A 15,376-nucleotide genomic window follows, 5' to 3' on the forward strand; every position below is an offset into this window, starting at 1 on the left:
TACATTACATAATCATGATCCTATAAATGTCTTTGATAGCAGCACATTATCTTTCCATACCTTAGATTTACATCCCATTCAACATACTTTACCAAATACTCCTTCCAACACTATTGATGTTCAACCACAGCCAACCTTACCCATGTCTTTGAGTTTACCAGTAGCACCAGCATCATGTACTACACCATCATATGATGAAAATTCATCCAATTCTCAACCCACTCGTATTAATCCACCTCCTTCACTAAGAAGATCTCTTAGAGAAAGACACAAGCCAAGATACCTTGATGATTATGAATGTATGCAAACCACTGTCTCTGATAGCATGATCCAATCATCAATCACAAAAAGGTATCCTCTTTCCAATTATTTGAGTTACAATTCCCTGTCACAATCACACAAAGCACTTTCCATTACAATTTTCACAAATCCAGAGCCAAGAAACCATGAGCAGGCTATTCTGAGTGATTGTTGGCAGAAAGCAATCAAAGCTGAGCTTCAAGCATTGGAGGAAAGCAAGACCTGGAAACTTACTACTCTACCGAAAGGGAAGCATGCAATCGGATGTAAATGGATTTTTAAAACCAAGTATAACTCTAATGGTACTATAGAGAGACACAAAGCAAGGCTTGTGGCCAAGGGCTTCACTCAAACACAAGGGTATGACTATTTTGATACTTTTAGTCCTGTAATCAAAATGACTATCCTTCGTGTACTCTTAGCAATTGCAGCCAATAAGAACTGGTTTATTCATCAATTAGATGTGACCACTGCTTTTCTTCATGGTGATCTACCTGAAGAAGTCTATATGAAGTTGCCCCCTGGTTTAAATGCACAGCCAGGAATGGTTTGCAATCTGGAACGATCCTTATATGGCCTTAAGCAAGCAAGTCGCCAGTGGAACTCCAAGTTATGCTCTGTCTTGATTGCTTCAGGTTACTCACAATCAAAGACAGATCATTCTCTTTTCACCAAATCTTCTCCAATATGTTTCACTTCTATTCTTGTTTATGTGGATGATTTAGTTCTAGCGGGAGATGACATAGAAGAGATCCAACATGTGAAGATGAAATTCGACACTTTGTTCAAAATCAAAGATTTAGGCGAACTAAAATTTTTCTTGGGCATGGAAGTTGCAAGGAGGAAAAGGGAAATAGCTTTATATCAAAAGAAGTATACTTTTGATCTCCTAAAAGAGTATAGATTATTAGATTCAAAACCAGCCAGCACACCTACGAATTATTCAATTCATCTCTCAAAGTCATCACGAACATTGTTGGATTATGCTAAGCCATATAGAAGACTCGTTGGAAGGTTGATATACCTCACTAATACCAGGCCTGACATAAGCTTTGCTGTTAGCAAGTTAAGTCAATTTTTAGATTGTTCTACAGATGAGCACTTCAAAGCAGCCTTACATGTGTTGAAATACTTGAAAAGAGCTCCTGGATAAGGATTACTTTTTGAGTCTATTTGTAACTTGTCCCTCCGTGGTTTTTCAGATTCTGATTGGGGTACATGTCCGAATACCCGAAGATCAGTGTCCGGATATTGCTTCTTTCTTGGAAGATCTTTGGTGTCCTGGAAAAGTTAAAAAACAACAAGGAATTTGGCTGATGTACATCTTGAATGACTTCAAAATCAAGTTACCAGGTCCTATGACACTATTTTGTGACAACCAATCTGCTAGATATATTGCGACTAACCCAGTATTTAATAAAAGGACAAAACACATTGAGATTGATTGTCACAAAGTTAGAGAAAAAGTTCAAGACGGTTCTTTAAAACTCATGCCAATTCCATCAAGAGAACAACTTGCTGATGTCCTTACAAAGGCACTTCCACCAGGTCCTTTTGAAGAGTTATGTAGTAAGCTTGGAATGTATAATTTGTACACTCCTAGCTTAAGACAGGCTATTAATGTATGAATATTACTGGTTCTCTCTTTTATTGGGTATTGTGTGACATTAGTTGATCACAGCTGTATAATGGAATATGAAGAGATAACTAGTATAATTTTTTTTTTTTTTTTGGCTATATATAGCTGTATCTTTTATCTCTGTAATCAAGTAATTTTTTATTAATACAAAAGATATATTTCTCTCTTCTTTAGCTTGCTTTTCACTAAGAAATCTGCAGCTCTGGACGGATTTCATCAGAGTTCAAGATGATTAAGTGTGAAAGGAAGCTTGATAAGACAAGACCGAACCTTATTGGATCAAATTGGTGAATAACTTTCTTGATCCATTATTTCCAAATTAATTAAATTTCAATTTTATACCATAAATTTAGTTGTTGAAAAACATACATAATACTTACATTAATTTGGGGGTAGTGGTTGAGGCCATATATAAGACGTTGATAGTTTTACACTCGGTTATTTAAGAAGATTGAACGAGTAAGAACATATCAATACATAAAAGAAATGTAGAAAGCTTGGTAAGAATTTTTAAATCTTTATTTGTTAGTAGGATCGGAATAGTAGTGAAAGTAGGGTAACATAGTGCCAAAAGTGTAAATTTTCCATTGAAATGGTGGTAAAAGAAAGTGTAGTGATTGGAAAATTCATAGTTCAAAGTTAGACCAACTCTGTTGACTCTTATGCTATGTGTATATGTTCTGGAGTGGGGACTGTATATATTATAATTAGGGCTAAATATTCTTCTCTTATCTAGGAATTGGTATATTAAGATGATGTATTTTCCATCTAGATGACGATACCAAAAAAAGCAAATGAGTATCTATACTATACTTTTCCATCTCAAAGTTTGATTCGGTATAATTATTTTGGCATGTTTGTACTTTATACTGTGTATTTTCTTCTTCTCTTTTCTTCTAGTACTTCACCACTCCTAGCATAAAAACTAATAAATGCATTACCAATTGAAAAATCAAAATAACCAGAGATACAACTGTTCATGAATTTGCTGTCCTTGATTAAGACCTTGAATACCTGCTCATGCACTAATTGAACTTGCAAATCTTATATTATCATATTAAATTCCTTGATCATGCATTTCTTCAAAGATGCTAAGAACTTCATATTATAATTAAACTGAGTTTTTAACGTTTCAATTACAATTAACTAGATTTTGTAATATAATTTGAAGTGTATTTAATTATTATCCAATTATAGTATGAATTTAAACTTTGATTTGGATTTTAGATTTTAATTATTATTTTTTGTTGTATTTGATTATAAATTATACTTCGTGTTTATTAAAATCAATCATCAAAATTTCATTAATATAAAATACATGTTAAAATATAAACATACATTAAAAATAAATTAAACAGATATATTTATACACAAATACATTAATGGCGTATATGAATAGTATTTTTTGTTTATTATAATTTGATTAAACAATGTACATTTTTCTTGGGCATGTAGGACTACAAGTTCGCGCACCCCCGACTAACTCTATAATTTATATAGAGTTTGTCTGACTCGGACGGCAAACTTTAATAATAGCAACTATTATCATCGTCTCCAGAGTATATAGGAGTACATAAGAGTACATATCATACTTTCTTTTTTTGTTTGTGTTTGGTCGATCATGGTATAGTAATTAAATTGTATAGTAAAGAATAATACTTTTATAAACCAAATAAGATATTCACAAAGAAATTGATGTTCAAACAGTCTTGTTCATCACAATCATCAACACTGAAATAAAGATCTCTAAGTTTGAAAAATGCTAGAAAATTTTAAAATACGCTAAAAAATCTGGAAGACCGTAAAAATTCTAAAAAATCTTATAAAACCCTAAAAAATACGGTTTTTTATGATTTTTTTAGGATTTTTAGAATTTTTGAAGGTTTTATGAGTGTGTGTTTTCTGTGCCAAGTCAAACTTAAGGACAAAATACCAAGAGTTACGGCTAGGTTTAAGGTGCAAAGTACCAAAGAAAAGAAAAAAAAAGCTTTTGTAGAATCTCTTTCCAAACAAAGTTAATTTTAAAGAAAAAACATTGAAGCAACCAATGATAATGATCTATCTAACGAAAAAAAAAAAATTGCTCTATTTTTAAATTGTGAGCCGTTGAACTTTGAAAAAGTTTCTAGAATAACAACCGGAAGAAAGTAATGGATGAGGAGGTTCATGTCATTGAAAAGAATGCCATATGGGAGCTGACAGATTTACTTGCAGATAAAAAGCCGATTGGAGTAAAGTGGCTTTACAACACTAAGTACAAACTCAACTTGTATTTCTCGTTGGTGCCGACGATATTGAATAAGCCATGTTTGTTGTCGGTATACTTTTGTGTATTTTTATATACTGTTGGAAATGCTGATAATGGGCTAATGGCTTAAAAATTGAAATTTTCGAAGATTTGGATGAAGTTCGCCGGGAGTGCGGCGAATTCTATAAAATTATAGAAGTTAGCCGGGATTGAGCGAACTCACTCTAATACAAAAAAATTACATTTATGAAATTAAAGTTGAAATATTAGGTTTAGAGAAATAATAATTTTTTTTATTTTATTTTAAAAAAAAAGTCCTATTTGATTATAATTTAATTATATAACATTGAACTTTAATTTAGATTTTTAAATTTGATTATTATCTTGAATGTGTTTGATTATAACTGAATTTTATAAATAGTTTAAAACATGTTTGATTATAATCTAATTATAACATGAGTTTAAACTTTGATTTAAATTCTTAAGTTTGATTATTACCTTAAACACATTTGATTATAATCAGATTCTGTAACATAATTTGAAAAGAGTTTAAAAGTATAATTAGGGACATCTAATTCCAAAACAACTTGTCTAAAAACACTAGAATTTAGAGTGATTTCGACAATAATCAAACATAATTCTGTATAATTAAACATAAAATCAATCAAATTATTACCGGAGCAACAATTTGTAACCAAATTATTATATATACTCAAAGTTTAAGTTTGTATTTTCTCAACCTCACATATAGTATTAGTAGTTTCAACATACAAGAAATCTCATTGTGTAAGAATATAAACTAACTTAAGACTAACAAATATAAAATCAATCAAATTATTATAGGAGCAACAATTTGTAACCAAATTATTATATATACTCAAAGTTTAAGTTTGTATTTTCTCAACCTCACATATAGTATTAGTAGTTTTAACATACAAGAAATCTGAAATCTCATTGTGTAAGAATATAAACTAACTTAAGAGTAACAAATATTAAATAACTTGAATCAATCAAATATTGTTCTGAAAATTAATCATACAGCAATATATTGATAACCTAAAACAAAAAAGTAACAAACTAGCACTAACAACCACAAAAAAAAGCCAACCTCCAATAATATTTAATTATTACAACTAGGTATCCTTTAAATATTATTTTTTATTCAGCTTTTAGAAAAGAAAAAAATAAAAAACAAATAACTCTCTTAATTTTTTGACCAATTAATATGTAAAAATGAATATTTAAATTAATTAAATAATAATAAATTTTTAAAAAGATTGACTAAAGACTAAAAGTTAAAAGACAATATACATCCCTTCCCTTTATTGTAAATGGTTTTTGGAATTCCTCATTCATTGGTACTTTTAAAATTAATTGTGATGCTAGTTATTTTGATTCGGGTGATAGTGTTGGCTTTGCTTGTATTATTGGAGATTGTAATGAGAGTTAGCAAATAGGATGTTTGGGAATGATTGAGAAAAATAGTATTTTTCAAGGGAATTTGTTTGCTATTTTGAGAGAATATCTCTTAGCTTGGGGTGTGAGTCAGCGAGATGTTATTTGTGAGACAGATTGTGTGAAAGCGTTTAATCTTGTTACTAATCACCAAGATAGTTTTGGGTTTATTGATCCGTTGGTGTTCAAAATAAGGAATATCATGCATTAGAATTGGCGTGTTGACTTTCGTTTGATTACGAGAAATATAAACACAGTGGCAGACATCATGACAAAGATGGTGATAAGATTACAAATTCATGATGTAGAACTTCATTCTCCTTGAAGGAAGTTTAAAAATAATCTTAAACGAGACTGTTATTCTATTCAGTTCCTTTATTTTTCCTGTTTTTTATTATTTAATTTATTTAAGTCACAAAAAAAAAGTTAAAGGACAACAAACATTTCTCATATTTGATATGCATAGCTCTTTTAATGTAGCTATTGAAATGACATTATCAAGTTTAGTTTAACTTGCCTCCAAATCAAATTCTTAACATTTTTTTTACCGAAGATATGGAGACTCGAACTCGCAACCTCTTAATTGAGTATGAGAAGATTATGCTATTTAAGCTATTGCTTCTCGGCAAATTCTTAACATTAATGCTGAGTCTATACTAATTTGAATTCAGAAAGCATATATTCGTTCACCATAACTAACTAAAATTTATATATTATAAATCTATCTATTTATCTATTCTTAATATATAAAAGTAGGTACATAGGTTTACCCACATTACTTCTAAGTTATTTCTCTTCTTCTACTAACGCCATATCAACACCATCGTTTACTTGGCAAAATTTTAGAATCCACCATTCAAATCTTGCCAAATCAACTTTTATTTTCAAATTAAAAAAAAACACAAAAAATAACTAAAAAACACAATAAAAACCAACGACTTAACTTTTTCCAAATCAATCCTTATTTCTAAAACAACAAAAACACAAATTAACATTTACCCAAAAAAAAAAGCTCTGAAAACCAAAGAGCTTATTACCTTTTTCATACTTTTCGAAACCCTCTTTCTTTTGGCACCTCTCCGTACCAAGATCCTATTTCCTCCATCCTCTTCCGGTCTCATGAGCCATTGTTTTTTTCTCAAAACAAATTGTCCATCACGATGTCCATCTCCGGCGGAGCCGCATTGCATAAATTGCAAAAACCAGAGCAAACTCCATTCCTCCTGTTGCGGTTTTCCTGTCAGAGCTCGATTCTGGGTCTCAGACCAATGTCACCATTCGGCGCCGCCAACGTAGGAAATTCGTCCCAGGTATCTTCCTAAAGATTTTCAACTTTGCCGTTTACTCTTCTCATTCTGTTGTTCAATATCATTTTCAATAGCCCTATTTATTGCATTGCATAAATTGTAGAAACCAGGGCAAACTCCATTCCTCCTGTTGCGGTTTTCTGTCGGAGCTCAATTCTGGGTCTCAGACCAACGTCACCATTCGGAGCCGCCAACGTAGTAAATTCGTCCCAGGTATCTTCCTAAAGATTTTCAACTTTGCTGTTTACTCTTCTCATTCTGTTGTTCAATATCATTTTCAATAACCCTATTTATTTGTTATAAATAATAACATTTTAATTGTGAATTCATTGCAAGTAGCACAGGTTTATGTATTCCTCTTTTTTAAACGGTTCTGTCCAACAATCACAACCAAAATTAGGTTTACCCACATTACTTCTAAGTTATTTCTCTTCTTCTACTAACGCCATGTCAGCACCATCGCTTACTTGGCAAAATTTTAGAATTATCTATTTATAATCTATCTATTTATAATATATAAAAGCTGATACTAACTTTCTCCACAATGAGTTTAAGCCATCTTTTCTTTGCTAATGATGCCACATCAGCAATTCTAATGACTTGGCAAAAGATGAAAATCAATAAATTACTATTTAGTAAAATATTTTAAAAAAATTAAAACAAAAAATTCTTATCTATTATTATTCAATTGAAACATCAAGCACTAATTAAATACAATAAACATACATTAAAAGTGTCATAATAATAATTATTATAAAAAATTTCAGTTACAAATATTCAAATTCTACCACTTATATATATTAAGACTCTTTATTTCTTAATCTCTCATACTAATTGTCAAAAATTTTTTAAATTTAATTTAATATTTTTATATGTTTTTCATTCTCATTCATTATTTTTTTAATTATTTACAAACAAAAAAAACACAAAAAAAATAAAGTGTAACAATTAATGTAAATCGAAAAATAAAAAAAAATGAAAATACAGTTTTATATAATTCTAATATAAATAATCTATATTTTTTTTAAAAAATAAATTTAAAATTTATTTATAATATGTTCTTTAAAATATTTTTAATATAGTATTTATTAAAATCTATTTATAATATAAATAATTTACTGCATGGCATCTCACTCTAGTATATATAAATTTTAGTATTAGGAATTACCGGACTCATTGGCTCTTACAAGAAGGCATCAAGATCCAGGAGAGTCGTTGAGCTTGAAATCAACGAATAGAGGCCATTGCCTAAGAGAATTGCATTTGCTGCTGTTAGAATATAACTAGGATCAATTATGATTCTCTTAGTACCTATAAATACCTTTTCATATTGTATCATTCTAGACAACTTGAATAAACATACACTTAATAATACACAAATCTTTTCTCCAATTTAGTCTCTTATTTCTAACACCTGCACTTTGATTTTTATAGAACTTTCCTTTTCTTCTTCTACCATCATTCTTGCACTGTATTATACTTTCTCTCTCTCACCACCAATGCAATGTTGAATAAAATTTCTTGTTAGTTGCGGTGCCTTTTTTATGATCTTTTTTGCAGTTCTGAATATAATTTGAAATTGGGTATTTAGGAGAAAAGAAATAGCTAAAATCAAAAGAGAAGAATGATAACATGCAGAAATCAAAGGGAAAAGAGAAAAAACTCACTAAATTGTACTTCATCAAAATGCAGAAGTAGAAAAGATGAAGATGGTAGCGGGTGTGACAGGAAGAAGAGTGGAGGAGGAGGTAATTTGGCGCGTGTGACTTAGAGGTATGAGAGAGGAGGAGCGTGTGTGAATGAGTGAGAATGAGATTGTTTTTTCAGTTTTTAGATTTTTGTATTTGTATACGTATAATAATAAGGCAGCTACTTTCATGAAGATGCCAAAAACATCTTTTCATGATGATATTTGTTTAAAAAGTGTAATTTATTTATTTTGCAACACTTTAAATAAAGGTAACATTTTTATTTCAAATAAAATCAAGCCTTACAATCTATCATCCAATGGTCAAAATAATATATCTTCACATGATGACAATCATTAAATCTTCATTGGAGTAGCCACCAATAATAATAATAATAATAATAAACTAGCGTCACGAATTTTAGAAGAACGAAAAGGTTATCAAAACTTTTTGAAAGAAAGAAAGAAGGAAAGGAAGGAAATTACATAACACCGAAATTAACTGGTCATCGTTACAGTACAAAGCCATTTAATCTGCTCTTATTTTGCTACACAATATATATACTCCCTAACGAGCTTCTACATTGGAGATACTTAATTCATTGACAGAAGCTAAATTACTCTTATTTGATGAAGAATAATCCTTATTAGAAGAAGAATATTCTCTAACAAATAGAGCCGGTTGTTTTGGCTTAGGCAAACCAATTTCACTACCCAACATCAAAATTACAGATGACATCTCTGGCCTGTCATGTGGATGCTGCTGCAGACACAGGAAACTAATATGAATGCAACGCAATGCTTCAGAAGCATTACAAGATTCTTTCAGGTATTCACCAACCAAGTCCAATGGCCTCTCTTGTATCCATAAATTCCATGCCTATAAAAGAACACATCAAATTATGTGTCATTAATTCATAATGATGGTAAAATACAGAAGTTATAACAGTATATTATTGCAGTTAAATTGCTACTAGTCCTATAGTTCAAAAGTTTACAGCCAAGTTCTTCTATTGCATTGTTAATTGAAAGCGATAGTAAACAAAAAAGGAAATAATAACAATAATATATTTTGTACATACATGTCCAATAAGGCTTGTACTTTCTTTTTGATTGTGTTCTCCTCTGTTTTTCCTTCCTGATATTATCTCCAACAGCAAAACACCAAAGCTAAATACGTCTGATTTTATTGAGAAGTTTCCATCTATCGCGTATTCTGGTGCTATGTATCCACTAACAAACAATATAAGATGACAATCAAAGACCGTTGTTAAAATATTCTAAACTATATAGTGAAAGTCAAGAAATGTTAAAAGATCTTACTAAGTTCCAACCACCCGACGTGTAGAATCTGCAGTTTGGTCTCCTCCCAAAATTCTAGCTAATCCAAAGTCTGATATTTTAGGATTCATCTCATCGTCTAGTAAAACATTACTTGCTTTAAGATCTCTATGAATTATTCTAAGTCTTGAATCTTGATGAAGATAAAGAAGACCTCTTGCAATGCCACAAATTATATGAAATCGTCTTGGCCAATCCAATACTGTTCTTTGTGTTTGATCTAGTAAGATATAAACACAAGTTAATATTGCCACAAATCCAAATAAAGAGGACAATTTTAACATGAATCTGGAATCTAGATTTCTTACCAAATATAAAGAAATCCAAACTTTTATTAGGCATATATTCGTATATAAGTAATTTCTCTTCATTTTGAATGCAATATCCATGAAGCTTTACAAGATTACGATGCTGAAGTTTGGCTATCAAGGCAATTTCATTCTTAAATTCCTTGATCCCTTGTCCGGAACTAACTGAAAGTCTCTTAACTGCAATTCTTTGCCCATTTTCTAATGTTCCCTGCCATTTATCAATTTCAAATATTGTAAGAGACACAAGAGAATTTCATTTGTTATTCTAAGATTGTTAAAAAGAAAAGTGGCTTAATATGTCAAATTACCTTAAACACAGGTCCAAAACCACCTTCTCCAAGCTTATTTTTGTCTGAAAAGTTATCAGTGGAAGAAGCTATAACTGATAGGTCATATAATGGAACCTCTGGATCTTCCTCTTGTTCTTCCTTGGACTGATCCTTTAATGCTGCATTAGTCTCTACATGATCTTAAGACAAGTTATTAATTAATCTTAATTATAACAATGCAAGAAGTTACTTTATGCTCAAGAAAAGCAGAGAACTCTTACCTTTCAGAGTGGCCCTTTTTCGCCTTTTCCATATCAAACAGAATGCTAAGAGAAGGCCACATAATACGCCAACTGAGACTCCAACTCCAACTCCTATCTTGACCTTTCGTCCATTGTTTGAATCTTCAATGGTTTATTGTCAGCAGAGAACACAAACATTTATTCATGAGACAGTGAGAATGCCAGAAACCATGTAGCATAGTTCAAGATTAAACCATGGACCTCATTGTTTGTATAAAATCAAACACACCCTAGTCCTAACAGTGAGACAATTTATGTTGGGTACAAAGATCTTGCAAAACGTAAGCTAAATGGACATGAGAATATGTATTATATATATAACCGTAAGTATAAATGTAACTGGATCATAAAGTACACATAGCTCAAATAATATTTCAGCAAAAATACTTTTGATTGTAAGACTTGATTAAATAATTTCTTTCGTTGTAACATTAATAAATACCCACAAGTATCTAAGCAGTACCAGTAATTTGTAAATTTTAAATTGTAACTACTTATCAAGAGTCAAGTCAACCATTTATTAAGAGCACGCACGCACCTAACCTTCAAAGGAGATAATCAAAGAAGCATTTATATAATAGAAACAGCAAAGATGTTAGTCCATAAAATTAAAAGCTAAAATTAATGGCATACCTAACTCTGAAGCTGGCACTCTAATGTACAAATCTTGGCCTGCATCTGGTAAAATCCTCAAATCGTAAAGATCACCAGACCACAAAGCACAACCACTACCTTCACCTCTAATATCCGAATTCGTATAAGCCACACAAGAACAATTCCCCAAACATTTCGTTCTGCACTCATCAAGATTCATGCTCTCATTCAGGTACCAACAATTCACAGTATCAGGCACTTTCATCTTTTCATACTTCACAAACTTATCACCTCCGCAATTCAGTGGCTTGTCACGCAAGCAACCGTCAGAGCGGTTCTGTCGATTCCATTCTTCCGGCGACTTGGGCCTAAACCCTCTCAAACAATCACATGCCTGAGCAGGCAACTTTGACAAATCACAGTTCCCATTGGGGCCGCAAACGCCGTATTGCTCGCAAAAATCTCGCGGCAGCGAGTTATAAGCCTTCCATTCTTGCGAACCGTAGTCCCAAACCGAGTACTGACGCTTGTAAGAAGTTGCATCCAGCACCATTCTTGTTGGAACAGAGTTGTTAACAAGATGGAACATGAAGTAAACTTCATCCTCATTGGAGACATAGACATAATCGAAAGTTGGTTGGCGAACTCTGGTTGGCATGCTGCTGTAGACCAATCCATTCCACGGTCCACTGTCGAATTGTTTCTTTGATCCTGTTGTTTGTATTGGATGTGGCCAGGTTGTAACTTCCATCATCCAAGTTAAGTTTCCCAGTGAAGGATCATCCACGGTTTTCCACACGGTCACGCGTCGATCCAGGCCGGTTTTCAAGTTCTTCCCTAGCTTCATCCCTGAAAGAAGCGTGTCAGAAGGGTAATCAAAACTCTGCCATAAATAGTTCTTTTCAGTTTTATCATCTTGTTCTCTCAAAACAAGGTTCCCTGAGTCCAGTAGCTGAAGAACCGGATTGGAAGCGCGTCTCGACGGCGGTGTAGACCATATAACAGAGTTGTTCTGGAGGACGACAAGTGTGGTGCTGTTTTGTGTGGTGTTTATCTTCAAAACAGAAGGGATGTTTGTTGTGATTGGTTTCTCTCGGTTCGCGACCCATACCACGGTTTGAACCGGGAGATTGTTGTACCATATGCCGAGGTAGCGGTTTTTAGAGTTGTTAGGAGTGAAGAAACCAAGTTGGAAGGTTGTGTTGATGGAAAGTAAGGTTTGGTTTTCGGTTAGAGACTGGGAGTGAGATATGGTGTGGTTTGCAGCAGTGGTTTTGGGGATGGTAAAGAGAAGGAGGTAGAAGAAGAAGAAGAAGAAAGTGATGACGGAAATTGGCATATTAAAGAAAGAGTTTGCCATTGTATGTGCCCGCTATGAATGGGTGTTCATATTTTAAGCGATTACCAACCTTCCAACAAGGTTGATCATATTTTAAGACGTATGTTATGGTCCCAGAAAAGGACCTTACATTTCTGTAAATTGGAATACTATTCCTTCCTATAGTAATATTAGTCTTCCTATCAACTTCAAAGTGTTGTTTATATACTATACTCAACTATTAAAATCAATTATTATGTATTTATTTATGAATTACATGTATTATTAAATTTATTTTTAATATATATTTTATATTCTAAGATATATTTTAGAAAAATATTAAAAATAATCATTAATATTTAAAAGTATGTCATTGGATTATTAGATTAATAAAATTAAATTAAAAAAATTAAGTTGATGATTAAAGCTGTGTTTGTTCACATAAATACAAAATTGTATTTGACAAAATGAGACATCGACAAAAATATTGTGTTCACAGACATTGAATTAATATATTTTGTGTCCATCTTAATAAAAAATATATAAAAACATTAACAAGGGACACAACTTATTTTTATTTTTTTAATTATTTTTATTAATTTTTATAATTATATTTTTTATTATTATATATTTTTTCAAATTTTTTAAATAAAAAATGAGAATAAATTATATTTTCATAATTTATTATATTTTATCATAAAAAATACAAAAATACTAAATTATATGTCTCTATTCTTTATGTCTTATTTTTATTGTTTTATCTTATCCAATTTTTATAAACAAACGCAGTCTAAATAATAACAAAAAATAATAAATTTTAATAATCTCTTAATATTTTTTTATTTTTTATACTAAATAACTAATTTTACTGGTTAATTTTGATGTTTTCGTAATATAATTGTATCAAATTTATTTTTAACCAATGTCACCAAAAGTATATATACCACACCATGTTCACACTTGTGCTCGTTATTTTGGTTGAATTAGGTGCCTTTTCTGCTTTTAAAAACTTTTTTTTTGGAATAATCTTATATATAAATTTTTTTTTACTAAATCTAGTTAAGTTAACATAATATTAACAAAAATTATTTTTATTATTCTCACTCATTCATTCCTCTAAATTTATTATTCAACCTAGTTAACTTAGTTTACAAAACAAACTTATATGCATAGTATTTTTTTTCTTTTTAACGGATTTACTTAAGAGTCTAATAACATAAAATTTTTGAAGTTATTGATATATTTAATTTAATAAAAATGTAAAAATTATCTTTTTAATGATTTTCAGTAAATTATTTTTATAATAATTTTAAAATATTTCCTTAAAACACATATTAACAGGATTTTTTTTAGTTTCTTTTTAATATCTTACCCTAATTAATACAACACATCAATTCTATGAAAAACAACCCAACTTTCCTTTGCAAATTTTCCTAAAAAACAACACATATTTTTTTTTTTGAAAATAACAAAAAAAATCTACAAAAGCGTAAGATAGAAATTATATATCCATTATGCATATATCTTTGATCGTATGCAATTTATATAAAAAGTATATATTTTAATATTTCATAAATTTGAACGCACAACTTTTAATTAGTATGTAAATTTACTTATTTTTTATTGGCTTCACAATCATTATTAATATTACACATATTTAATTATAGATAGATTAATACACATGTTTATTTTTATAGAATTTGGATGAGTTAATATTTAAAATGATCCTGAAATTTGATCCCGATTTAATTTAATTCTCGAATTTTTAATTGACCCAAATTGTATCCTAAAATTTTAATGCGTACCTCGAGTTGGTCCTTCTGTCCATTTTTGTCATCGAAAAATTGACCTGACACAATTAAACGACGTCGTTTTGCTATTTGTTCGAAAACAACGTCGTTTTACTCTCCCTCTTCTTCTTCCTCCTCTTCAAGCAGTCATGGCTTAGGTACTACTTCGAGTTTCAGAAACATCAGGTATGGTCTCATCCTCCTTTGGACTCATCTCTTCTTCTTTTTTTATTTTTCCTCCGTATAGTCATTAAATCCATCACTCGCACTCTCTCCTTTTTTCTGTGATTTCTCTTCAACCCATTTTCAATGATCAAGTAATCATCATCACCTTCATCTATACATGCATGAGCAATTGTTTCATTCACAACAATAACCACAATCTCTTCTACTTCTTTCATTTCACTTCAAAGTTCAAACTGATTCATAATTGTCGTCATTATTATTATTATTATTATTATTATTATTATTATTGAAAAAGAAAATACAGAATGGGGGTAGGGTTCCAGGGCAACACTATAATCTCAACTCACCATCTTCCTTTATCGAGAGTCCCTTCCACGTTCTCAAAGTCGTCGCTGCCAGAACCACTGTCCCCTTTTTCATTGACTACTCCAACGCTCCCATCTCGAACCCCAGCACATACGATTCTATCGCTACCGTCATTAGTGCTGCTCCACTTTTCTTCACTTTCTCTATATTGCATTTACAAATAGAAAATAAGAAAACTTTTCATGTAATTGAAGTGGCTGATTCAGAGGCTAATTATTCTGGTCAAGACAAAATGGATAAGAGAAAGAACAGAAAAATACAGT

At 31.0% G+C, this 15,376-nt stretch overlaps 1 protein-coding gene across 2 annotated transcripts; it reads right to left on the reverse strand.

Moving 5' to 3' along the window:
- Positions 1-9,101: 9,101 nt before the first annotated feature.
- Positions 9,102-12,979, reverse strand: LOC112769120 (G-type lectin S-receptor-like serine/threonine-protein kinase At4g27290). Of its 2 annotated transcripts, none has more exons than XM_025813533.2 (7): positions 11,493-12,979; positions 10,839-10,961; positions 10,597-10,748; positions 10,286-10,496; positions 9,960-10,197; positions 9,719-9,869; positions 9,102-9,516 (listed from the first exon to the last, which is right to left on the reverse strand). In XM_025813533.2, exons 1-7 carry the CDS (start codon positions 12,811-12,813, stop codon positions 9,205-9,207), a joined length of 2,508 nt encoding a protein of 835 aa, XP_025669318.1. In that variant the 5' UTR covers positions 12,814-12,979; the 3' UTR covers positions 9,102-9,204. The 2 variants fall into 2 exon arrangements, with proteins under 2 accessions (XP_025669318.1, XP_025669317.1); XM_025813532.2 differs by having other exon boundaries at positions 10,597-10,757.
- Positions 12,980-15,376: the final 2,397 nt, after the last annotated feature.

The sequence above is a fragment of the Arachis hypogaea genome, chromosome 18 (genome assembly GCF_003086295.3).
Source record: "Arachis hypogaea cultivar Tifrunner chromosome 18, arahy.Tifrunner.gnm2.J5K5, whole genome shotgun sequence".
NCBI lineage: Eukaryota > Viridiplantae > Streptophyta > Magnoliopsida > Fabales > Fabaceae > Arachis > Arachis hypogaea.

What these genes read in the sequence shown, in the direction of transcription:
- LOC112769120 (XM_025813532.2), bottom strand. Translation starts at nt 12,813, where the DNA reads ATGGCAAACTCTTTCTTTAATATGCCAATTTCCGTCATCACTTTCTTC. An exon ending in AAAAAGGGCCACTCTGAAAG is followed by an intron (nt 10,758 to 10,838) that starts GTAAGAGTTCTC and finishes ACTTGTCTTAAG; the next exon opens with ATCATGTAGAGACTAATGCA. An exon ending in TTTGGATTTCTTTATATTTG is followed by an intron (nt 10,198 to 10,285) that starts GTAAGAAATCTA and finishes ATATCTTACTAG; the next exon opens with ATCAAACACAAAGAACAGTA.